Raw genomic sequence first — 26,452 nt, forward strand, 5'->3', positions numbered from 1 at the left:
ATATCAAGATCTAGCCTTTTAATTGAGTTGGGATACATTTGTGTGGTCTTTGGTTTAATTGGACATTGCAAAAATGGTGGGTTTTAATGGAAATGATCCTTTGGGTTTTCTCCCACCCTCCATGACATCTTTGGGGGAGGAATGGCTTCTGTTATTTAAAGGGTGTGGAAGACCTGGATGTCCCCAAGCCAGGACCTGGTTTAGAACATGAAACAATGAACTGGTCACCAAGCTGATCCTTGGCTTTGCTCAATTTTATTCTTGAATGGCACCATCCATTATGTACTATACAAAAGCCTTGTGTGCTGAAAGTCTCCATTGACTCATGTTAAATTAACTTTATAAATTTAGTTGTGATTTATTAAATCTGATGATTATCATATCCACTCCATTAAGATATTGAGCACCCTGTGCATTAGTAAGCTGATACTAAGTGTTGTGTAGTATTTGCAGAAGAATGCTAAATCCAATGGTGTTGAGTGGTCCAGTTAGAGTGCCATGGGGTCTCAGTGTTGTGAATGGACCCTGAATGTGTCCCCAAGACCCCCTTGGGTGTCTTTGTGTGTTGACCACCTACTGTTGCCCCAGTATTGGTTGGGGGGTGTCCTTTTGTTCCAAATGGGGATAATGTCCTTCAGAAACCACCCCTGTTTAAGGGAATTCCATGCACAAAATGTCCAGTTTCCCAAATGGTTAACCAAGCTGTTTTGTTTTTATTTTGCTCATTTCAATATGCCTCAAAAAGAATCCATACAAATTACAAAGCAATCAAATGCAAAGAGTTAAACCAGTTGTGAAGGTGATTGTAATGGTGTCCAAGCTCTTTTGTGTTGCTTTTATAAAATGGCTCCAGTTGGCTCATTTCCTGTCTGAACAGGAAGTTATGGCTGCCCCCGAGATTAAAATTTACCCAAATTTAGTCTTATTTAAAAGGTACCACTTCTTTTTACCTTCAAGGCATCTTGGTTTTCAGTGACCAGATGCTGGTGTGGGGTAAAAGTGGTAGTTGTGAGGAAAGACTTGTTTAAATTGGGTGTTTTTTGTATAAAATGAAAGGGGTGGGTCTTTGGTACATCACCTGAGTCCTGGGGTAAATGGAAAGAGCGTCAATCAAAGGCAGAGCTCTCAGAGCTGGGAAGGAGATCTAGATGGCGGCTGAGCCTTGGAGAGGAGAGCGCATTGAGAATCGCCGAGCCTCTCCAACACTTTGTGTAACTTTTAGCAACTTTTAGGCCGCCGCAGGGGCCATTGGGAGACTTTATTAGCGAATCTAGATCGCTTTCGAGTTGTTACATTTGTGATTTAGCAAAGCTTTTTTGTTTAATTTGTGTGGCTTTATCGAGAGGAGAATTACAGTACACTATGTGCGAGTCGTTGTTTTCCAGCTTAAGCACAGGCAGCCATGACGCACCACCATTTTTAGTGCGCTCTGCCTAGGGTGCTTCTACGCCTCTTTATTTAATTAATTTTCTTTTCCGATAGCATGTAATTTTTATTTTTGTTTTAAAAAACATCCGTTAAGCGATATATGCTGAAAACTAAATATTTCCGTTTGCGGACCCCAGTTACGGAATAAAGAACTTCATTGACGAGTGGGAAGCAACACTGCAATCTACCTGTCTGTACATGGAATAGGTATGTATAGAATCACGCTTTTCATCTGTTATTTTTTGGTTTGTTTTTTAAAATGCATTTTTGAAACGTCTCCCCTTTTGTCTGATGACGCAGTTGTAATACATTGTGTAGACGTGCACGGGTTTTTTTTTGGGTAAAGAAATGGGGGGGGTGTTTTATATGGTGCCTAGTTGAGCAGGTGTCTTTTATTTACCTTTTCTTTTAACGTTTTAAAGGTTTTGTAGTTGTTTTTCGATATGCGATATGTTTTTCGAGACAGTGGTGTTCTTTTTCAGTCATGTCGTCGCAGCGTCAAGACTGCTGTCCTGCTGGCGAATGCACGCAAATGGAACTTAACAAGGGATCCTTACCCTTCTTTTAACTTTTGACAGTAAAATACCAGGACACGAGAGCATCAAAAACAAGTGTACAGGATATATAAAATGATGAAGAATAAGAACAGCAAGCGAGAAGACGACGGTTCGACCCAAAGTAATGCATCAAGGTACGATCTTTCATTTTTTTTCTCCATTTCTTTTGACATCTGCCTTGATTGTTTACGTTGTCAAGCCTGGATGCTCACCTGTGCCAATATATAGTGTTCGGTTTCTGTGATTAATTTAGGTTTTAGATAAATGACCTTGGGATTCTTAAATTGCCACACCCTAATTTTTGCTAGCAATTTCTTAAACTTAAGACTTGATTTTAGGGCCCATTTAAAGCATCGGGTACCCAAATGTATACTAACCCGATGAAGTCGTGTGGTTTTTTTGGGCGATTTCTTTCAGTATTTTTTCCGTTTGTGACAGCACAAAATGACCTTGTCTGTTTTGTCGTTGCTGCATTGCACCATTTTACATACAATGCAGTTTCCCATTTAAAACATTTTATTGGGACTTCATTTGTTTGTGTGTCTTAGAAAATATCAATTTTAGTATTTGATTGGGCTTTTATTTAACGACACGTAATACCGAATACCTAATAGTACTTGTTCATGTGTTTGACTGGCTCGCTTTGAAGCACGTTAAACTGTTGTGTATACATTTTTTTGGGATGACAGATGGAAGAATAATCTGTATTAGTTTAAATAATTTGGCAATTTACACTTAAATAATCGGTTAATGGTTAAAATATATAGCATTGAAGATTGTTTGTAATGGACTAAACTAAAAGTATTAAAAGTAAATAAAATGAATTTAAAACGATGTTTGTTCACATTTTTTATTCTCTTTGCTCTGAGCCATTGTTTCACTTTCAACATGTGCACAGTTGATTGAGATGGTTTTAAAACGTGAAACAATGTTGATCTGTCTCTCTCTTTCAAAAACATTGCTTCCCAACCAAGCACTCAGCTCTTATAATTCTGTGACCAAAAAGTACATGATTGCTTATTGTCAAAATGTTGTGAAATGCTGCAACAAAAATATCAACAGTTTACGAATCTTAATGATTTTACGTCATGCAACTAGTTTCATTTTCTCAACCGTACCATAATGGTTTAAAATAATCAAAATGTTTTGTTTTCTAATTATATATGTGTACTTATGTAAGATTGCATCTACAGTGCACCTATACAGTTCTCTTATATTATGGATACATATAGTTGTTTCTTGTGACATGCTTTGCAAAAGTTGTTTTTGTGAAAGTGCAAGGTAGGTGCGTCTAAGTGTTTTTTCCCCTGGTCACAGTATTGTCCCTTCAAGATGTATTTCCACTTGAAAGTTTGGACATTCTGGTATTTATGCTAGGTTACTTGAGGCTTCAGTTCTCAAACACCAGCAGAGTTTAGTGTAACACCTAGTATTAAATCAGGTTTCATAGCTTTTATTTTCATGTAAATGAAATGCACAACCACTTTACCTGCACACATTTGTCTTTGTAACTATCAAAAGTGATTTTTTGTGTGGCAGGCTTTGTGTAATTTAAACTAATTTAACTTCAGTTTAAGAGACCTAAGGAATTCATTTTGTTTTCTGTTTACTTTGACACTTGTAGTACAAACAAATTAATTCTAAACTCATTTCCCACTATCCGGTTATTTTGTTTCATATTGGTGTAGGAGAGAACCCACTTTGAAGTCAGATATTTGGTGTTGAATGCATGTTTTTTTAGCAAATATAGGCAAAAGTTTTGAAACTACTATTGTTTTGAAGCTGTATTATTCTCCTAACTCAATGATACAATAACCTCCTCTGCATTCACTGCTTTTAAAAACTACATTGATCAGCTTGTACAATGTGAACCATGCATTACTGCAAGGTATAGGAATTATTTCTCTCACTTGGTTGCATGTTAATATACAGCTTCTGTGAAGTATTTAAAAGCTGGTATTTAGTGTTTGCATTTTTAACAGGCACTACCTTAAGTTTGGGGAAAGCTGAGGTTTCAGAAGTCAAGAAGTCAAGTGAAGGGTTAAGGTTTCATTTTTATATGGTCCAATTCTATTGTGGCAGCCATTTTATAGGTGCTGACTGTTTAAAATAAAATAATGCCAGTTGTTCAATGCTTTTCCAACCACACACAGATCTCCCTTCACATAAGAGGTAAGGATGACCTCCCTCCTGGCAACAATGAACTTTTTTTGGTTGCCAGAGAAAGTAAGTGTTCGGTTTTGGTCCAAATGTGCATCTTTTTTCGCAATAGATTGCTGCACGTCCACTTCAAAGTCACAAAATGGCTCTTGCTTTGTGCCGCATAGCTAGGCAGACATGCTGCATTACACAGTGTGTACTTAGAACTACAGGAAGCTTGAACAGGATGTGGTTCAAAGGTCAGAAGTGTATGTTTTGAACAGAGATTGGTTAGCTGTGGGCATAGCAACACAACGGCCTATAGCAAATTCTGAATTGGAGGGATGTGCCCACCCTCCTGTTACGTCACTCATCCCATTGTGTGTAGCCTTTCCTGCTTTGTCAGCTAACGCAGCTACCCCTGCTGGTTGAAATGCCTTGCAAGAAATTAGAAATCCTTTGATGTTTTTCTTTTTTTAATTTTATAATGTTATTATTGTCTTTTAGATTTTGACCAACAAATGCACTATGAATGAACACAATTTTTAAAACATCTTAATCTTTAGAGACAACATTAAAGGCCTTGCTTTTCCTGCTAGTGTTTATTAAAACAATTCACAGACACTAGCACAAATATGTACTAGCGACCCTGGCTTTTATAATTATTTTTTCATTTCTTTTATGTACATTTTTCACGTTTAAAACCATGAACATTATTTTTTCATTATTATCACATTATTATTTCAACATTATTTTAAATCCCATTTACCAGTTTTTACTAAATTACTCAATGTGGAGTAGGAAATTGGGTGAACTGTTTAGGCAGTATCATGGTTATAATTTAGTTTTTTTTATATAAAGAGGTTTTGAACACTTTTAAATTCCTTATGATCTAGTTTAATAAAATTAATATTTAATTAAGTTTAGTTAAAATAATTTTAAAAAGTAAATATATTTTGTGAAAATACTGTGACAACTGGTTTGCAAAACCTGTTGCACAGCTGGTAATGTTGGATTCCTCAGCAGATATGTCATGTTTAGTCAGCTGTTCCCTGTTTGACCATTTAAGGCCTTGAAAATGGAGAAGCAATTTGGTGGGATTGAGGGGCACTGTTTCAGAAAGGGTAAACAGAATAGCAGTGTCTCTTTAGAAACATGCAAATACATCACAGAAACACCACAGCTGTTAAAAAAAGATAAATGTTCTGGTTTTGGAGGCTGCATTTTAGTTAGAAAAGAAAGTAGTTTCCCGATGCACTGAAAATGCAAATATCTAAAATCGCTACCTATAGTCCTAAATGTCAACAGTGCCCCTTAATGGAAGATATCAGGTGAGTATTGAGAAATTGTATTGCCTCATTTGTGGACGAGGAGAGCAGTATTTTGAAAATATTTTTTGAAGTAATACAACAAACGACGTGGTGTGTTGAAACATGAACATCCCCGATTATGCGTGGTAGCAGAACTATGTGCTCACTTCCTGTTTCCAGAGAAAAATCCCAAGACGGACACCTGTAGAGTATGGTTGTGCACACTGTCACTCCCCGGAAAGAGGCTTTGTAAATGCTGTTATTTCTTTGTGAGGGAGAAAGCGTAACAGTGTGCCTTTGCTCTAGATGGTGAGTAATGTGAGGGATGAAGACTTTACCTGACAGTGTACTCGCTTTTTTGCAGAGACAGTGCACCATCTGTCCCACATTTGAAACATTATCCTACATTTGTTCTTGTGCCATTTGTTGTTAATAAAGAGCGAAGCCTCAAATCAAGGACTGCTAGAATATATAATATATTGAAAATGTATTTAATAATCTATTAGCTTCTTTAGCATATCGCTTCTCAAACATATGGGGTGGTGGGGTTGTGTGGTGGCTCTGTGGCTAAGGATCTGCACCTGTGGCTGGAAGGTTGCCGGTTCATTTCCTGCAGCCGGCAGAGGAATCCTACTCCGTTGGGCCCCTGAGCAAGGCCCTTAACCCCAACTGCTTTAGGAGTGCCGTATACAGTAAATGGTTGACTCTGCTCTCTGACCCCAAGCTTCCTGTCTGTGTCTCATGGAGAGCAAGTTGGGAAAAAGACAAATTCCTAATACAAGAAATTGTATATGGCCAATAAAGTGTGATCTTATCTTGTATACCTCTGACAAAGCTGATTGATTTTTGCAGATATAAGAAGGAGACATGACTGTTTCAAGTGGCAGATTAAATGTGATCAGATGTAACATTACATACCAGATGTAAATGGTCAGCAGTCTGCCTTATGGTTGATCCTATCTTAAAGCTGAAACTGTTGAGTATCATGGTTAAGCAACTGTTAACCTTTAGGTGATAAGTACCATGCAACACATTGCTCTTCACAAAGTTCTTCAGTTAATGGAATTTGTAGAATCTTCTTAAATCTGACATTATTTAGTAATTTGTAAAACCAGTCTGCCCAAGACCACAAACAGCATTTAGAATGTCAGATGTTTTTTTAATTCTCAACCACAATGAGTAATCAAAAAGAAATGTCTTGTTTTCGACAAGTCATCTTTAAGGAATACTTGCCTGTTTTTCCCTTGATAAGGTATTTTTCTGAAATGTTATAGGAACCTGGAACCACTCTGGAACTCATTGTTGTTTTGCATGTTAAGTGGATAAGTTAACAGGATTTTCCACATGCCTGCTGTTGTTTGTAGCTTAAATTATTACTTTTATATTAATATGTATTTAGTCTTAGCTTTTTTCAAGCCACGATTGTTACTATCACAGCGCATAAGAACAAAAAAGTGTATCAATGACAGGAGGCCTTCCAGTCTATTTGTTTTGTTTGCTCATAGCTAATTGATCCTAGAATCTCACCCAGCTGTGTTTTGAAGGAAGGCAGGCTGTTGGCTTGTCTCACTCTCAGTACCCTTTGTGTAAGTGCCTCCTGGTCTCGGTTTATAATGCATCTCCCCTTCCTTTCCCTTCCTGTCCCTGAGTTTGTGCTTTACTGCAGATGCATGTATCTTTTTTTCACAAGGTAACATAGGTCATCACACACATTTGAGGTCTAATCAGTCCTACTGGGTGAATATTTTCCACATTGTGCAAGTAAACTACGCCTCGAAGGTATATTTTCCACATTGTGCGAACTACCTATACCTTGGGGGTATGGGTAACCTGCCCATCTCACCTTAAAACGATTTAAAGTAAAGTTAATGTCCATTTTGAGTGAAACAGTATTGCAGTCTTAGCTGTGCTATGCTCATTGATCATGGATTTGAAGGCACAATGTAGATGGGAGAGCTAAATAATTAAACCATGTTACAATTGGTGTCTATCAATGTATAGATCATGAACCTGTAACTTAAAGTGCACTTGTAAGACCTCTTTTAGTATTCAGAATGTAAAAAAAAATTTTAAGCCATTAAATTTAGAAGTGCATTACAGATGTTGTCTGCTGGACATTTCTCTGTGGCCTTGTTAGTTTGAATGCCAAGGTTTTGCGATCTTTGCTGTTTATTTATAATATTGGTTCACAAAACAAATCATGAACTTCAGATAGTCTTTTAAAATATAATAAAAATACCAGGATTTTTTCTTAGAAACAGGGACCTGTAGATCTGGTTAATTAGGTTAAACATTTACTATTTGTGTAGTGAATTGATCTCTTGAGAGGTTAACTGGGAAAAAAACAGTTTTCTCTCCTAGGAGTCTTGTACTGCTCCAACAAGACCAGTCAAAAAAGAAATTTCAGATCTAAAACATGCCATGAGAAGACATTAATAATTTATTTGATCATTTAATGGAGATAAGCTGATTACTTATTGAGCATGGTTAGATATAATAGTGTACTGTTTCATTAACTGTGTAAGCAAATTTTAGATTCAATTTCTAGGTATGTACATTTTACAGACTGCCCTATGCCCTATTTCACCAGTTATGCTATTAAGATTGGGTCGCTTGTTCTCTCTTTATGAACCTAAAGAAGAATTAGACGTTTCATGATTATCCCAGAAGTTGTGCACTGTAATACTCCACTGGGACTATTTAGTAGTTGGAGTAAATGGGGTCTCTGTAAGAGCTTAATTCTGTAAACTTTTGTAGAACACTTGCTTCTGGAGAAGAAAAAAATGTGTAAAATAGGCTGATTTTCTTTTGAAAGACTTGCCAGGTCTTCAAAAAGCGTTTAGAAAATACACTTTCTCGTTTGTGAGGTGGATATGGAGGCCAGCATCTGATACCATCACCCCCATGTGTTGCTCTGTCATTGTTTTTGCTGATGGCGGAGATTTGCTTTGGCACTGTGGTTTTGTGGATGGTGCAAGGCATTTTAAGATGGTGGAGTAAAGAGGCCTAAAATGGTTGACAAATGTGGCAGATTCCCAAGTATAAGGAAAATCCTGGAAGGCTTTTCAACTCCCAGATGAGCGGTGTTGCTGCCCCCTGTCTGCAGAAAACATGATATTTAAACAGGGAGAGACATTTTTATTTGTAAAAGTTTCTTAAGAATGATTGGAAATGGAATTAAGGTTTAGGTAGTCTTTTAAAATATTTTTCGTTAAAAGACCCGCAATTATGTAATTTTTGGATGGTGAAGATGCTAAATATGTTTGTGGACTTACCCCTTTGTGTACTGACTTTCGATCTGAATGGGCTCAGGCTTAGAAAAGCCTCACAGATAGTGAACCTGTGCTTACATTAAAGATACTGTAGTTTTTTCTGGAGCAGTATTTTTAGTAAAACTTTTTTTCTCCTGTTTTTGGAAACATTTCCTGCTCTCCAACCAAGAATGGAGAAAGACTCGGCAAATCAGGTCAGGTGGTTCCTGCAGATGTGTTGCGCAGTAAGGGCAAGACCCTCTTCAGCAGCAGCTGTCCTTGCCTTCATCCTTTCCCACCACGCTCTCTGTTCCTCCTGATACCCCTTGCCCCTTGCCTGAGCAACACAAGTGCTTTAAAAATGGAGTATGTCTAAAATGCAGGTCGGTTCCTGGAGGATTCACTTTTCTATTTGGGACAGACCACCTCAACAAAGCCCAACTTGAGTACATCAGCTACTAAAGGCTTTTAAACAAGGCTTTTGAAATAGAGAAGACACTGGGACGCATTAGGGTGTCTGCCTGAAGTAAGCAAGCAAGAGTGTGAATGTTGTGGACAAACGCGTACTGGGGAAAAGAGTACAGTAAAACTATTGTAGTGCTCACATCTAGGTTTTCTTTGCCTTTGTTGATTAGCAGTCATGTGCTTGTGATAAGGATTCCCCAGACTATCAGCTATACTTGCCTCACTTACGCACCAGTGAAGCCAGTGAAAAAAGAATTTAAATGTGATGCACATTTGTGCGATTCTGGTTCTCTCTGCAGGATAAAGAGCTGCCAAAAACACTCTGCGCAGCTTGAAGGCGTATGTTTTTTTTTTTCCCCACAAGAAAAGTGTATCCATCTTGCTCATGACAGTTAGAATCGTATGAGGGTTTAACATCACGTTCGTTTGACCTTGTAGCAACTCCGCTTCCGAGGAATCGAACCACTCGGCCTCGGAGTCGGGCAGTCAGTCCGAGAGCGAGCGGGGCAGCGAGCGGGGCAGCGACTCCAACAGCAGCTCCGAGTCCGAGAGCCAGTCCGAGTCCGAGAGCGAATCGACGGGATCCAAATCCCAGCAGGCCACCTCCGAGGTCAAGGATAAGCCTGTCAGCAGGAAGGACAGATTAGCCGATGTCAAGAAGGTACCTGGTTATTGTAGCCCTGCTCAAACGCCAGCTATCCTGTGAGCTGCCAGTTAAAAGCACATGAGCCATCCCGAGCACTTCTGTTCCACACAGAGGCAGGGGGGTGTGTAAACCCCCCCGTTACCTGAACAGAGCTGTTCTAGTGCGGAAAACCACATCTTCAGGAGTTTCCAAAACGGTCATTTTGAGTGAGTTGCATGCTCTGAAAAGAGCGGTTCAGTAGCACATCCCTGCATCTCTTCCAAAATATTTAACGGACAGCATATTGCAAATACTTTGAAGACATTTCAACGTAGAACTTTGCGCTATGTACCCTCCCTCCTTTATAGTACAAAAATCCAAATGAATGTTGGATACAAAAAGTTATCCCTTTTGCCACAAATTTTAATCTTTTTAATTGAAAATGTATAGGATACAAATGGAGAGAATAAATTAGTGGGAGGGCAGCAGGCCATCTTATGGTCTGTTTATGTTTACAGATGTGGGAAGAACATCCAGATGTTTATGGGGTCAGGAGATCGAACCGGAGCAGACAAGAGCCTGCTCGACTTAATTTTGGAGCTGAGGTAAGCTGGGAGAAACTGCACTCAGGGCAGCCAAAAATTAGCCCCATATGATAAAAGAAAAGGCTTAAAAATGACCCAGGTTATTGTGGCTGTTTGGCTTCTAATTTGTAGCATTAAAGAAGTATTAAACGTGACGCACATATGAAAACATAAACAAATCAGTAATAAAGTTCTACCTTGAAATCCCAGTATGAACTGATAAATTGACACTTAACTCACTTGATTTTATTTTTTACCCCATACCTTTTTGTGGTATTCCAAAAAGAAAATGGCTTAGTATGTCATTTTTACTTAAGATATGGTGTTTTGTCGTGCTGGATGGAAGTTAATAAAGGATGAAATACACACACAGGTTGCAAAAGAAAACGATGCATTCTCTTGTGGTCTTTGAAAGGCATTGCAGTGGGGAAAGACGATGGTCATTAGAGAATATTTGGAGTTCTTTCCAAGTTTGTTCTCGGGAGGTGATAGAGGAAACTGTTTTATTTGTTTTGTTATTGAATAACGTAAGGCACATCTGACAAGTTTTGCACACTGACACATTGATAAGAAAGATTACAAATGAGAGGAAGCCATTGGGCTCTTGTGGTAGTAGTAGATTGATCCAAAGATCTCTTCTGACAGCAGCCAGTCACTTGGCTTGAACATCATGGGAGAGTAGCTTGTTCCATACTCCTAAACCCATCAGTGCCTTCTGTTTTTTCATTCCTATGTAAATGTAACATTATTTGGACAAAATGGTGTGCCTTTTTATCACCATACAGTATATTTATAATGGATGGATTACAAGAATGCCTGTATGACGGTTCAGATGTGTGTGTGTTATTGTGCTTGTACCTATTTTTGCAGCTATTGTTGCCTTTAAGAAGGGGTATTTCATAAGTGGCATTTGTTTTGATTTTTCCAGCTTTTAATGATCGTGCATTTGAAAAAAAATGTGTGCGTTTTTCTTAAATAGTGCATTCTCTGTTTAATGATTCTGCAGGGTAGCAGTGAATCTGAAAATGAAAGTGGTAAAAGAAAAGGACTGCGGCAGAAGAAGAAAGAGTGAGTATGCTAGGAGTAAAGAACTAAAGATGTAATAAAAAAAGTATTTGTGAGCGCTTTTCAAAAACAGTGCTGGATTAAAACTTGCACACCTTTTTGAAGTTTTGATTTATGTGATGAATTACGAAAACTCAAAACCACTTTTATTTATTTGCTGGACAGATAGATGTCCATAAAAGATGTAATGGAAAATTATCCTGTTTTCACTAAACAAGTTTGAAATCATTACAATTATTTGAAAACATGCTAGAGAATTCTTAGTGCTTCTCGTTAGAAGTCGGAGCCTTCTTTTGTTACATTAAAGTACATTCCAAAAGTATCACATTTTTCTTAATCCATCCACCTAGCATACATTACTAAAATCAACCATTCTTAAACAGAATATTATAATTGTACTTTATGAATCCAGTAACATTTCATTTTTTGTTGTTCCCTTTGAAGAATAAATGAGGCAGTTCACAGAGTTGGGATCTTGTCAGGTGCCATTAGTTTTAGTTTGATGGATGGTTTGCAGCTGTAAGCTCTTAAAAGAATTCCTACAGTAATATATTTGTATAGAAAGTGGAGCAATATGCATTGTTACTTCATATTTATTCTAGAATAAATGTATACGTTGAACTGCCATATCTCACGTCTTGTACACAGCTGATAAAAGTGCAGTATGGAAGATCCATCATTGCAAGTGGGAGAACAGGAGATGCTTTATCACGAAAGAGAAAGTTTGTAGATTCTTCGACACAAAGTCGAAAGGCTGATTTACGTAGGCACAGGCAACACAGTGCAGAAGAGCTCTCTCCAGCTCTGCCTTTGCCAGAGATGTAGTTCTGTTGTGTGTCTCTGACATCGTCTTGTTCCGAATGTTTGCATGAATTCTCTTGTTAAGGAGGAGGAAGAGATGTCAAGGAAGCAAGTCCAGCAAGCGGTTGAGAGTGATAAGTGGAGTAGCTTCCCTCCTCTGATCTGAGTCATTATAAATGCTGGAGTCAAAGAGACAGTGTGGGGCAAGTGATGGTGACGACCCCGAAACATCTGCACTGTGCCCTGGAAGGGGCAGGTTAGAGTGATCAGGCTTTTTTAAAGGGGTGAAACTGTGGTATTTCTTTGTTGAAAGAAATACCTGGAAAGATGATGACTCTAATGACGAAGAAGATGATGATGATGATGGTGGTGATGATGATGATGATGAGGAGGAGGAGGTGGATTCCAGCAGTTCAGAGAGTGAGCAGGAAGAGAAAAAAGTTAGATCCAGACGCCCACCAGCCAGAAGGTAAGGGTGTAGCGAGGCCTGGCCTTTAGACAGCTCGGCACTTTTCACACTCTGAAGGAGCAGGCGTGAGAGGATGTTTCATTCCTTCCCAAAAACAAGAGCTACTGAGGTGATATAATTCACCCATCACAAAATAAACAGTAGTCAATAAAGGTCTCAAACATTACCTTGGTTTTTTGCAGTACACCTGATGCTTTGTGAAACACTTTTTAGTTAGTATTTATGGTATTAAAATTTGTTGTAAAATTGTTGTAAAACAGTGCAGAATCCCAAGGTAAGCAATAAAGTAGTTTTCTCTATTTTTAACATTTGTTAAGACTTAAATTAATATCCTGTAGAAGATTTCTGATTCATCTTTTATCGTAAAATGTTTGCAGGCTTAACTCTGCAATGGACATTGGTTCAATATATAAGTACTAAATTACAACTAGAAGAAGCTAAAAGCTGTCTTAAGGCCACTTACTATCAGGCAGGAAGTTTAGAACGTGGTCATAATGTATTGTCTTGCTTGATTTAGAACTCCGAAAATGAGACATTACTGAACCATACAGAATACTTGAAGGGTGGAAATGTTTTTTTGCCCGCCTTTCTTTCTTTAGATCACAGACCAGGACCTCAGCCAAAAAGCAACAGTCCCAGCGGGGCAAGAAACGAAAGAAACAGGAGTCGTCCGATGAAGATGAGGAGGAGGAGGACGACGACACCCCCAAGAGACAAACACGACGGCAGGCAGCCAAAAACGTCAGGTGGGCAGAAGTATTTCTGATGAGCCGTTGTGGGGCTTTGTGTCTTCGCCGTCCCAGGTGTGCAGTAGACCCTGAGAGGACGTTATCAAGTTGTGCTGTGAGATATGTTGGAACGATGTGATGCTTCTCAAGGAGCTTGTGTCACTCGTGATCCCTGTGCTGCCCGGTCCCCAGTACAGCATCAGGATGTTTCTTCTCACAGCTACAAGGAGGACGAGGATGACTTTGAGACTGACTCCGATGACCTGATTGAAATGGCTGGGGAGGGAGCAGAAGAGCAGCCGGATGACAGCGAGACCATTGAAAAAGTCATGGATGTCAGAACTGGAAAAAAAGGAGGTATTGATACCTGTAACAAACAGCATCCCGGTTATTTTGGAAGGTACTGATGGCTGATAGGCCATTTATGAATGTATGGTTGTATTTTTTTAGAACATATAATTAAGGGTTAGGTGTATGATTTTTTTCTGGCAGGTAACCTTGTAAGGATAAGTGGCACGAAATATAGTGTTTTCTCATAATTCCCCCCCGTAGTAGCAAAACACTTTGAACTCAGGCCCGGTTAAGAGGAAAGATATCTATATGTAATATTGAATCTATAAACCTGGTCATGATTTCTTTGTCATAGGAAGGTAAATTTGATATAAGCAACTGCTTATGTGTTCTAATAGTGTAGATATCATCAAAGTGCAACAACTCAGTAAGATGATGTTTTTCCCCTGTTAACCCCTTCATGCAGTCACGGGTGCCTCAACGACAGTATATGCCGTGGAGGCGAACGGAAATCCATGTGCAGACTTCGACCTGGAGAAGGATGAGGGCGAAACTCAGTATCTCATTAAGTGGAAAGGCTGGTCCTACATCCACAACACCTGGGAGAGCATAGACTCGCTCACACAGCAGAAAGTTAAGGGCCTGAAGAAGCTGGAAAACTTCAAAAAAAAGAATGAAGAAATAAACTATTGGTATGTTGTTATTGTAGGTCTTTGGACCATTCATATGTGCACACAGAAAAATGAAATGCCTGTGCTTGTCAGAAATTGTGGTTGACAAGTGCAAAGTATAGGCACTACCAGGGTTCATAACACTTAAAAACACATTCGACTTCATCTGAAAACATGGTAAATTAAACAATTCCAGTTTGCCTAAATGTATATGGTGGCATATACTTAAGTGGAAACTACTTACAGCCACGCAATGGTTCCTTCGATAACTACCACTGTTTATAGTCCCTTTGAGTTTTTATTTATAGGGTCTTATTTCATCAATATCTTTTTCAGTTTATAGTAGAATACATTGTATTCATTATAGGAAAATATTATGTTCATGTTAGATGAGCAGAGGGGCATAGAATAGGGTAGGAGTATAAAATGGTAAACATTGACATGGCTTCAAAGTGAAAAGTGGCGTCTGTAAAATTTGACTTGGAAAACAGTCTCCAGAGCCAAACTCTTAGGTAAGAAGAAGAGTGTGTTGTGACATGGTGGATATTCTGCTTTAGCAAAAAGTCTATTAGAACGGTTCCCTCCTCTGATTAGAATTGGAAATTACATCTGTTTTAGTCCAGTACATATATTGCAGAATACAGTTCTTCTGACAAATACTAGTTCCTTCTTAACTCTGCTTGCAGATCACATTAGCACATTTCTAAGGTGGAATGTCCCCTGCACAACCTGTACTTATTCGCTCGTACGTCCCATTACATTACTACAGTGACTTGTGAGCAGGAAGGTCTGCATCATGTCACAATTCTCGCAGACCTTTGACAACATATCAACTATACAGTGCTTTCACAAAGTTCACGGTTTTGTGTTTGGTTCTGAATTTGTAAAATTTTGAAATACCGACAATTAAGTTAGTTACCGAGATTTAATAACCCGTCTGAGAATTGGGTCTGCAGTTCCCACTTTAATTGTTGAAAGACTTTAATTTGCAGTTGCTTGTTGTTCTCACTTATGTTGGACCGACAAAACAACGGAGTTGGACAAGAGCCCGTACTGCACCCTTCACCCCTATGAAGGCTGACAGTTTGGGAGATTTGCTTTTCGTTATTCATACAAACATCCTTAACATAAAACACTGGATGTGTTACCGCAGTACCTTGTGTTTTATTAGAAGTGGCTGAGATCTCCCTGATATCTGTTTGTATTATGATTCTTTTTCAGGTTGTCCAAAGCTAGCCCAGAAGATGTGGAGTATTATAACTGCCAGCAGGAGCTGACTACAGACTTGAATAAGCAGTTCCAAATAGTGGAGCGAGTAATCGGTAAGGGGTGGAAGAAGCGTGAAGGGGTCTATAATGTATGGCACCTTACAGAAGGTCACTATTTAGTCATGTTGCTTACATGCGGGAACTTCCCATAGTGGGGTGTGTAACAGCAGAGCCCTTTTAGGGTACTGTTTTAAAGACATATCCTTTGTGTCTAGTTTTCTGGATTAGCAAGGCATGTCAATGGTAGCTCCTGCCAAGCAATCGTCTTAATTTGTTGTTTTTATCAATACACTATAGTTAAATATCTGAACTGTCTGTAAAAAGCTTGACATTACAATTCTGTTCCAAGTTTTGAAAAGTACCTTAAAACTGTTTTTAATGCTAGTTAATAGTCCCTTTCAGAGATGTTACTGCAGTGCATGTCTATGTTTTTTTTTAAAGGTTAAGCTCTTATCTTCTTTTCTCTCAAGCAGCAGTGAAGACTGGGAAATCATCACAGTGCCACTCAGATTTCCCATGTAAGCTCTCTTTCAGATCAGTTGACATTTTGATACCCATCTGTTCATGTAAGACTTGAGTAAGACAGACTGTGATTAGAACTGCAGTTAAACAATAACACGTGCTCGGTTAAAGATAATGCATGTTGTGAAATACATTACATCTAACTTTTTTTTTTATTCGTATGAGCTTAACATGCAGAAGTTACATAGTCATATTGTCACAGTCAGGTGCCTCAGCCAGTCGCGGCTGGCATCATCCGAATCGGTGAAGTTGCCGGGGCACCTGAAGCGAGGGCAGGAGTATAGAATGTAGTCGGCTGTCTATGTCCAGCACATAAGAAATGTATAATATTTCAAGAAAGTAAATCTGTGTGTGTTGTTGCTTTGCATAGTAATGTGAAATACTATTTCCTAAATGGTCTAAAAGGCTGAAAACAAAGCGGACAGTTACATTTTTTTAGTTCTTAAAAAGGCATAAAACCTTAGGTATTGGAAATACTGTTTGTTTACTGACAGCAGCTTTTTGCAGCAAAAAAGTTGCACTTCCTTTTCTGAACGGAAAATGATTTTTTCACAGCCCACAGCCACAAGACCTCCTCCTCCTCCAATGAGCCAGAGTACCTGTGCAAATGGATGGGGCTTCCTTATGTGGAGTGTAGCTGGGAAGATGGAGCCCTTATTGGAAAAAAGTTCCAGCATTGTATAGACAGCTTTAACAGCAGGAACAGCTGCAAAACTATCCCTTCTAAAGACTGCAAAGTGAGTGAAAGGTCCTGAATATATAGTTTAAGGTTGGTTGCTTTTCAGACTTGTTATATCCAATCCCAGTCACTGAATTACTAGGGTTGGTGTCATGTCCATAATGGCGTGCTGGTATTCCAGTACACTGGCATCCATTTAAGCTTGAATGCTTAATGACCATTTTTTGCCACATTGTCTAACAATTTCCAATCATAGTCTGTGTGCAGTTTAAAGATTAACCCAGGGCAGGAGAGAGACAGAGCAAGACTAGGTACAGACCAAATGAAAACTCTAGAGCCACCTGTGTGTTGCAAATAGCAATCCAGTTGCTTTTGTTGGCAAGAGTTCTCTTCCTTGTGTCAGTATATGCTAACCATCAAGCAAGGAGTTTTGAATTTTTCGATTGGATGGCCCAAGCCAAAGTGGCCTTGTCTTATGTTTTGCTCACTAGATGGAGGAAAAATTATCTGAACTTGCTATATAATATTTTTATCTTCCTTCAACACTACCTTTGCAAAACATCATCCTTATTATGTAACTTCCATGCATAATACCATCCCACTATATGCAGTTAATACAAAGGGTTTACATTTCTAATCCAGGTGTTGAAACAGAGGCCACGGTTTGTTACATTGAAGAAGCAGCCATCCTACATCGGAGGAGAGAACCTGGAGCTTAGAGATTACCAGTTAGATGGGTTGAACTGGCTGGCTCACTCGTGGTGCAGGTAAAAAAAAAACCAATAAGTTTTAAGTTTGCTTACTATCATGGCTCCTCAGATTGCTTTGTAAACGTGAGAGCATTGTCACAGTCTTTTGCTGATACCCTATAAGCTGTCAGTGGGCCCTTCTGGTGTTAAACAGGCTTTATGAAGTAAGGCTTAATGCTGTACATTCCAGGGCACAGAATAAAGAGGGGCAGCTGTGTTTGCTTTTCAGTGCCTTGCGTTATGTTGCTTTCACTCTGTATTCTTTTTGTGAAGCATTGTACATTACACTTGTAATCCCTGCCTTGTGTAAAGAAATCTGATAAATGCACACATGATATATTTTGACTGTTTTCCTCATTTTTGTGTTGTTTTAGAGGCTTTGTTTTAAATGTTTTTTTTCACCATTTTCTTTGATTGCCTAGATTCACGTCTGGGTAAAAGATTGTTGCAAGTATCAGTAATTGTGTAAGGACACAGTCGCATGCCTGAGAGGAACTAAAACATTTAATCTAATCTGAAAGGGCTCGGACCACGATATGATTTTTTCTCTGATTTCCAGGTGCAACAGTGTGATCCTGGCTGATGAGATGGGGCTGGGGAAAACGATTCAGACCATCTCCTTCCTGTCCTACCTGTTCCACCAGCACCAGCTGTATGGTCCCTTCCTGCTGGTGGTGCCTCTGTCCACCCTGACCTCCTGGCAGAGGGAGTTTGACATCTGGGCGCCGGACATGAATGTAGTGGTGTACCTCGGGGATGTCATGAGCAGGAAAACGGTACGACTCTGCCTGGGCTTGTTCTTCCAGTACGCCGGCTGCAGTCTACTGCTGTTTTCGTTTCTGTTTTAGAACACAGCCAATATTTTCTGGCCTCACTGGTGACAGTGTGACTTAGACTTGATATATATCTCAGCCATGCCTAAGAATTTACTGCACCCTTTTGGTAGGCATAAACAGGTAAAAGGTTTCTTTATATATCTCTATATATCTCTTGTTGATTTTTTTCTATTCAGATCCGTGACTATGAATGGATACACCCGCAGACAAAGAGACTGAGGTTCAATGCACTTTTAACCACGTATGAAATTCTACTGAAGGACAAGGTATGTCACAACACCTGGTAGATTGCCACTGAAATCAGCTAAGCGCAGTGCTGCCTGGCACAGTCTGTGGTGCTCTTTTCCCACAGCTTTTGGTGAATTCCTGTGTATTTTTCAGCCTGCTATGATATAGAAGGGACAGTGTAAACCATCCCACAAAACAACTTTAAATTTCCATTGAGAGGTTAACTATGTGAAGAAAACAGACCTGGTGGTATTCCTCCGCAGGCTGTGCTGGGTAGCATAAACTGGGCCTTCCTGGGAGTTGATGAAGCCCACAGACTGAAGAATGACGACTCCCTGCTGTACAAAACCTTGATCGACTTCCGGTCCAACCATCGGCTTCTCATCACAGGGACGCCGCTGCAGAACTCGTTAAAGGAGCTCTGGTCACTGCTGCACTTTCTCATGCCTGAAAAGTAAGTCTTCATTAGCTGATGGAGCCTGTTTCTGAGTTTGCAAGTGAGAAACCGGAGCCCAGTTCCTTAAATAAGAAATGAAGAGAAGTCTGGGAAGAGGTGAGGTAAAAGCTTAGGATATAATGTCAACTGAAAGCTGGTGTTTTCAGAAATAAAACATCCTATTGAGGCAAAGTGTTTTTTTCTGAAACTCCCTTCAAGGTTACTTTTCTTTGCGTTTCACAAGGATTTACAGGATTTCAGCTGGAAATGGAAACTCAGTGCTCTGTAAACTTAAACAGGCTTCTGTCCTGAAAGAATGGATCGCTCAGAAACTCGGTTAGGAGATGGGTCAGGATGGCAAGCTCGAGGTTTTCCCCAGCTGATTTTTTCTTGTTTTGCTGCCAGGTTTGATTCGTGGGAGGACTTTGAGGATGAGCATGGAAAAGGGAGGGATAATGGCTACCAGAGTCTCCACAAAGTCCTGGAGCCTTTCCTCTTGCGCCGGGTCAAGAAGGACGTGGAGAAGTCCTTACCGGCGAAGGTGGAGCAGATCCTGAGGGTGGAGATGTCAGCCCAGCAGAAGCAGTATTACAAGTATGGCTTGCTCTGGCCGAAGAGTGGTTTTCATGCCTGCCACTGCCCATAATGCTACGTGGAGTTAATGATCTTTTTACCCCCCCCCACCCTTCCTGTGTGTCATTGGCTTTGACAGGTGGATCCTGACCAGGAATTACAGGGCTCTCTCCAAAGGCGCGAGGGGCAGCACGTCGGGTTTCCTGAACATCGTCATGGAGCTGAAGAAGTGCTGTAACCACTGCTACCTGATCAGGCAGCAGGAAGACGAATATACATCCCAGCAGGAACGTCTGCAGGTAGGGTTGTCGCCTTCTTTTTCTCCCCTTAGTGATTCTATGAGTTTCTAATATCTTGAATAGCCTGTGCCTAAGTTTGGAGCCGGATCGCCCTGACCTCGAGTTTGTTTCTCTCTGCCGCTCAGTGCCTGGTCCGCTGCAGCGGGAAGCTGGTGCTCCTTGACAAGCTCCTGACGAGGCTGCGGGAGAGAGGCAACCGCGTCCTCATCTTCTCCCAGATGGTTCGGATGCTGGACATCTTGGCAGAGTACCTGGCCATCAAGCACTACCCCTTCCAGGTACGAAGAGTTCCTGTCCCCAGGGGGCAGGCGTTGTGAGAGGATGGGGATCAGACACCTTCAGGAAGGGAGGCTTGGGGACAAGATGATCAGTGAATGCACACGAGACTTAAAAGTGGTGTGCTTGTTTTGGGTATTTTAGAAATCAATTTCTTTATTATAACAGTTAGATATGTCTGGAGCTAGGTCATTTAGTATCAAGCTTCAAGTTAGGTGGATAAATGTTTTTTGCAGCGTGTTATGGAAATCATTTCCTTTCAGGACTTTGGTGTTTCTATATATATATAAACTATTTTATTGTCATATAATGTATGTATGTACGTTTCACTTCGTTAGAAGCAGGACATGGATATTTTCAAAGCAGCAGTAGATTTGTCATGTAATTTCTATTAGATCAATTCTTCAGATGTTCCCTGAAGTACCAAAGCTATCACATGTCAGAGTTGGTTGCTGTACAAGCATGCTTGTTGGAGTTAGAGTGATAGTCTCTGTGGTTATTTTTACTCTGAGGTTATTTTTAATAGGAACTGGCTGGGTACTAGAAGACTGCAGCTTGTTATTTCAGAAAATTGAATAGCAGGAGTTAGGAACTTGTTGTTGCAAAAGCTTTGAAAATAATTAGCCAGTATAAAAAAAAAAGCTTTCAGGGGGTATATGTTAAACAGAAGTTTAGAGATGTATTGTTTTGTGCATTAGCAGGTGATTTAAAAACAGAAAAGCTGCCACAGGTTCAATGTAAGGAAGCAGAGAAGTGAGTACGAATCCTGGCTTGTTTTGTTTCAGCGCCTAGATGGGTCGATAAAAGGAGAAATCCGAAAACAAGCACTTGATCACTTTAATGCTGAAGGCTCGGAGGTATGTATGCAGTTTGCTGGGGTAGATCTTTCAGCTGTCTAAGAGGGGTTACAGTGACTTGCATTTTATAACTACTCTGGGCAGACAAGACGTGATTTACTAAATGCAAGAAAAAAAGGCACTGTAAAATGTAAATATTAAATTTCTTTTCAGGGTGTACATTGCCTTGAATGCTGTAATGCAAGGCTAATGTAAACATGCCATTAGAAATCCTCAGCTAATACAAATTGTGCATTAAATGAAGAGTAGGGTCAACTCAGAACAACGCTTAATATATATGGTTATGTAAATTCATTTTGACAATCACATATTTCTAATATTTCTAATTAATAACGTGATACAACATTATCTTAAGAATTAATGTACAAAATAAATGTAAACATTTTCATTATTGCATAAGGTTTGTGAAGGTTCATATGAACAGATATGAAATATATGAAAGAGAAACCAACATTTTAAGTGCAAGGTATCGCAGATTATAAAGAGTGAATCCATAAGGCAGAGTCTCTTTTATTCAGCGCTCAAGAGCATGCCACAGAATATTTAATTCACTCAGAGGAGATGCTCGGTCGATAGGAAGAATGCAGTGTTAGGGAAAGTGTGCCGTTTGTAATTCAGTTTTGAAAGGTGGATTGAATCAGTGTCTTAGATAATAAACTTGCGGTATGGAATTAGCAGACTCCCCCTTCTTCCACAGGACTTCTGCTTCCTGTTGTCCACTCGAGCTGGTGGCCTGGGCATTAACCTGGCCTCTGCTGACACCGTGGTCATCTTTGACTCTGACTGGAACCCCCAGAACGACCTGCAGGCTCAGGCCCGGGCGCACAGGATCGGCCAGAAGAAACAGGTACCGCCTGGCTTCCTTTCCCTTCCACTTTGCCGGGTGATTCCCATTGCACACAGCTGTGTGTGGCTGCTGCAGCCCAGCTTCACCAGGTGCTGTTGCCCCCTGGTCGGTACTGAAGGAGATGCGAATGCTCAGAACTGTATCTATTTCTAGGTAAATATTTATCGGCTGGTAACGAAGGGGACAGTAGAGGAAGACATCATTGAAAGAGCCAAGAAAAAGATGGTTTTAGACCATCTGGTCATCCAAAGAATGGACACTACTGGACGCACGGTGTTGGACAACAACTCGGGAAATTCAAAGTAAGAGAAGGATCCATCTGTATAGTTTATATTCGTTGCTGTCAAAAGCTTGACTCCTACTTTTGTAAATAAATGTTGCTTGGGTGTCTTATTCTGGGGATGAGCGATGAAACAGCAGTCCCACCTCTGTCTCAGCTGCATTCATTGTTTGCCTGATGTGACCTAATGTGTCCAGAGGTGTGAGAGCAGTTCAGACAGCTATAGGAAGCAGCAGGCTAAGAAGCAAGTATGGGGAGAGATCTGGTTGTGTTTTCTAAATTTCTTGGCAGTGGTTAGATCTGGTATCATTAAAGCCAAGGACTGAGGGCATGAAACCAGTTTTAGCAAGGTAAAATCAAGTGGATAGAATAATTAAAAAATAAAATTAGTCTGAGAAAGTGAGCTATGCCAAAGTGAAAGAGATGACACAGGACCTTGGTTGAAAACTGTTATCTTAATGGACTTCCTAACTATCAGTTGGAACTGTTTTTATGATCTGAAATTCCAGAAAATCTAAAGGTTTGTCATGTCTTCATTTTACAGTTCAAATCCATTTAACAAGGAAGAGCTGAATGCCATTTTGAAATTTGGAGCACAGGATCTTTTCAAGGAGCCAGAGGGGGAAGAGTCTGAGCCACAGGTGGGTTTGTCTCTATATGCTACTACAACCACCATGCTAAACCACGTATGGAGGCTTACTGAAGGCCACACAAGAAATTTGGGTGCTACGTGCCACTATGGGTTTTAACCGATCAGCTAGTATTGAAATGTGTATTATTATTATTATTATTATTATTATTATTTTTAAATTTCTGAACAGTTCTTAACAATCTGACTTTCAGGAAATGGACATAGAGGAGATCTTGCGCTTGGCTGAGACCAGAGAGAGTGACCAAGCAGTGAATGCCACAGATGAGCTGCTCTCACAGTTTAAGGTATTAAAGAAAATAAGGTGGATAAGCTTCTGTGCAGTAGATTTTTCCCGACAAATCATAACCAGGCACGATTCATGGAAATCGGCTGCGTAGCTGCGTTATACTATACTGTTTGAGAATGTTAATTTTGCATCAGTGTTTTAAGGCTAAGCTAATTTTCTTTCGAATTTCCAATTAAATCTCAACCACAGTATAAAGCTTAATAAAGATTATGGTGTGGCATATTTTAGAGGTATTAAATTAAATTTTTCTGACACCTGAAGAAGACTCAAGAGCTGAAGCATTGTTTCTTCTTTTTTCTTTTCTGTGTGGATTTAACCTCTGCTTGTTTAATGTAGTTGCTAGATTAAAAATTGCAAAGCTCTGGTTGTTAAAGCTCTGTTTTTCTTTTTTGTTAACTTGGCCCTGGTCTGCCATCTTTTCCTCAGGTGGCCAATTTTTCCACAATGGAAGAGACGGCCCCTGAGCTGGAGGAGAAGCCCTCCACAGACTGGGACGACATCATCCCCGAGGACCAGAGGCGCAAGATGGAGGAGGAGCAGAAGCAGAAGGAAATAGACATGTACATGCTGCCCAGGAGCCGGAGCTCCACCAAGAAGGTGAGCAGGAAGTGCCAGGTGCTGCTGCTGCTGACTGTGGTCAGTAGGATTCCACACAGATGGCATTGCCAGCCGGGGCTTAAGGCTAGGCCCTTACAGTCCTAATGGCTTGGACAGCCAGAGTTTATGGGAGTTTCTGTGGCCTTAAGTGAAGAGGGAGTCAAACACTAACCCTCGAACCCAGCTGGGTTGCTAGTCCATTGCAGGTTAGCCTTCAGCTGGTGGATTAAAGCAGTCAGTAGTTTGCTGAAGGGCACTACAGAAGTGTTATGGGGTGCTGAACACATAGTCTTTCAGCAATGCCTCTAGAGCCATAACCACTGCTTAGGTACTGCTGGGAGGGTCTTTGTAAATTTTGTATAAAGTATTTTAAAAGGTGGACATACAGAACTGGTTTGAACTGGAGTGGAAGAATGCTGGACTCAAGGGCTGCTATGTAATTATATACTGTTATATTGGAACACGTGTACGAGTAACCAGTTGTGTTAAAAGAAGTTATCTCTGGCAAATAGGGAAGGGGAAGATGAGCGTGATCCTGGATCCTGCTGCCAGTCTGATCAGCAGAGATAACAGAAAATTATTTAAGGACTGTTTAATCGCTTTGAGAAAAATGCCCCGAGCATCTCTGTGTGTTTCTCTCCCATGCACGTGAAATAAATAGTTCTTTTAACTTCTGAGACAGACTCCTGACTGTCTTTTAAAGGGAAGCAGAAACATTTCTCCAACAGTACCTACCTAACTCATGCCAGTAGTAGTATTAAAAGGAAGCATACACAATAATTCTCTAAATTACAAGTATGTTAATGAAGACGGGCTGTGACAGTTACCTCTAATTTTTTTTAAAGTTTCATGTGACACATAGGACAAGTATGGGTCTCGTCTTCTCAGACTGTTGTTTATCATCACATGACGGTGAGGCTCTTAGTGTGCTTGATTACTTCACCCTGTGCCTGGGAAGGAGTTTAAAAGTCGTACATTTATCATCATTAAACTTGCCCACTGCTGTGATTTGTTTTAGGCTCAAGCGAACGACAGCGATTCTGACATCGGTACCAAGCTGAAACAAAGGTCTTCTGGATCAGAGAGCGAAACGGACGACAGCGACGATGACAAACGGCCGAAGAGGAGGGGCAGACCCCGCGCCCGGAAGAACAACGTGGAGGGGTTCACGGACACCGAGATCCGCAGGTGCGGGCCGCGCGCCTCGCTTCTTTCGCAACGCTCGCTGAACGACAGCAGGGCGGAGTAAAGATCGAGATAGAAGTAAATGAAGAAGGAGTGTTTTACTTTTGCTTTTTCTTTGTCAGGTTCATCAAGGCTTACAAGAAATTCGGAGCTCCTCTTGAAAGGCGAGTATGGGAAATGCACAAAGCTATTTTTTTCTGGGTAATTTAACAGCTAGAATGTCATTACGTCTGGCTTTGCTTTGACATTTAGAGTAGTAGGCCCAGTTCAGCATGGAATTCTGTTTTAATTAACATGTACATTTAAATCCTAATGGGAAATACAATTTTGCCATTATTACATTTTAGCCTTTGTTTGTGTCTAATTCAAGTGACTCTCTTTCTAGACTGGAGGCCATTGCTCGTGATGCTGAGTTGGTGGACAAGTCTATTGCTGACCTGAAGCGTTTGGGGGAGCTTATTCATAACAGCTGTGCAGCAGCTGTACAGGAGCACGAAGAGCAGCTGAAGGAAAACCCTAGCGAGGGTAAGAGCCAGTCTGACTAATGAACCCTTGTCATCAAATCACATCTCGCTTTCCAGGGTTAAAGCAATCTGAAGCCTTCTGTGTTCTGCGTTGGCCAGTGTTGTCAAACCTTCTATCAAGGTGCTTCACTTAAGGAGGCAGCACTTCCTCTCAGGTAGGCCAGGACTACTCACCTGTAGAGAGCAGTGTGGAGTAATGGTCAGGATTCTGGACTCATAACTGATTTTGGGTTCAAATCCCAGGGCTAACACTGCTGCTGTACTTTTGAGCCAATTTAAGATTAGTTACTAGGTTATTAGCTTTGGAATATACAGTACCGAAGAATATTTTGATCATTTACCAGGCTTTCCTGACTGAAGATATTTTTTTAAATGTACATAACTATCATTCTAGTTTTTTAAATGTCTTTCTTTGGAACAGATTAACGTCTAAAGATTTTTCATCCTCTTTTGACTTCACATTATATTTTAACTGCGGTATAAGCATGTATTTCCATCTTTCCGTAGCTAAAGGCCCAGGGAAGCGGAGGGGTATTACCATTAAAATTTCAGGAGTCCAGGTCAATGCCAAATCCATCATTCAGCATGAGGAGGAGTTTGAGCCATTGCACAAAGCCATACCTGCTGAACCCGAGGAAAGGAAAAAGTAAGACATTCATCTTTCATTTAAGATTAATTCCATTGTAATCTTTCTGAAGAATCTCTGACGACCTGTTGGTGACCCATAATTTACAGAAAATGTGTTGGTTCATCTTGGTGGTAGGTTTTTTAAACTTCATGGCATTCGAGAAAGAATATTGCAGTCTTTAATCTTTGCTTTCCCACATCTTTTACCACTGGTAACTGAATAGAAGTGAATAGAAAATAGGTTTTGGGAGTGTACCTGCAGGATATGAGGCTAGGGTACACAAGGACACAAGAAGAAAACCTTTGACCTATCTTGTTTGTTTGGTTACTAGTGGCATAATGATCCA

At 40.2% G+C, this 26,452-nt stretch overlaps 1 protein-coding gene across 5 annotated transcripts in view; it reads left to right on the forward strand.

Annotated features, from left to right (window-relative positions):
• Positions 1-1,081: 1,081 nt before the first annotated feature.
• The window catches only part of chd2 (chromodomain helicase DNA binding protein 2), a 34,080-nt gene continuing 8,709 nt past the window's right edge, over positions 1,082-26,452 (forward strand). Inside the window, exons 1-29 of one of the 5 annotated variants that reach the window (XM_015343539.2) lie at positions 1,082-1,635; positions 2,007-2,119; positions 9,589-9,811; positions 10,294-10,380; positions 11,366-11,427; positions 12,539-12,694; positions 13,294-13,440; positions 13,643-13,779; positions 14,180-14,405; positions 15,606-15,706; positions 16,123-16,170; positions 16,730-16,911; positions 17,496-17,620; positions 18,162-18,378; positions 18,615-18,704; positions 18,930-19,120; positions 19,508-19,696; positions 19,815-19,974; positions 20,100-20,252; positions 21,036-21,107; positions 21,805-21,954; positions 22,108-22,256; positions 22,779-22,875; positions 23,078-23,170; positions 23,599-23,769; positions 24,788-24,957; positions 25,077-25,118; positions 25,340-25,479; positions 25,986-26,124. In XM_015343539.2, coding sequence (XP_015199025.2) covers positions 2,058-2,119; positions 9,589-9,811; positions 10,294-10,380; positions 11,366-11,427; positions 12,539-12,694; positions 13,294-13,440; positions 13,643-13,779; positions 14,180-14,405; positions 15,606-15,706; positions 16,123-16,170; positions 16,730-16,911; positions 17,496-17,620; positions 18,162-18,378; positions 18,615-18,704; positions 18,930-19,120; positions 19,508-19,696; positions 19,815-19,974; positions 20,100-20,252; positions 21,036-21,107; positions 21,805-21,954; positions 22,108-22,256; positions 22,779-22,875; positions 23,078-23,170; positions 23,599-23,769; positions 24,788-24,957; positions 25,077-25,118; positions 25,340-25,479; positions 25,986-26,124 — 3,779 coding nt within the window. In that variant the 5' untranslated portion in view covers positions 1,082-1,635; positions 2,007-2,057. The remainder of the gene's footprint in view (positions 1,636-2,006; positions 2,120-9,588; positions 9,812-10,293; positions 10,381-11,365; positions 11,428-12,538; positions 12,695-13,293; positions 13,441-13,642; positions 13,780-14,179; positions 14,406-15,605; positions 15,707-16,122; positions 16,171-16,729; positions 16,912-17,495; positions 17,621-18,161; positions 18,379-18,614; positions 18,705-18,929; positions 19,121-19,507; positions 19,697-19,814; positions 19,975-20,099; positions 20,253-21,035; positions 21,108-21,804; positions 21,955-22,107; positions 22,257-22,778; positions 22,876-23,077; positions 23,171-23,598; positions 23,770-24,787; positions 24,958-25,076; positions 25,119-25,339; positions 25,480-25,985; positions 26,125-26,452) is intronic. The other 4 variants (XM_015343541.2, XM_015343543.2, XM_015343542.2 and 1 more) reach the window with 4 other exon arrangements.

Source organism: Lepisosteus oculatus, chromosome 5 (assembly GCF_040954835.1).
Source record: "Lepisosteus oculatus isolate fLepOcu1 chromosome 5, fLepOcu1.hap2, whole genome shotgun sequence".
Classification (NCBI taxonomy): Eukaryota; Metazoa; Chordata; class Actinopteri; order Semionotiformes; family Lepisosteidae; genus Lepisosteus; species Lepisosteus oculatus.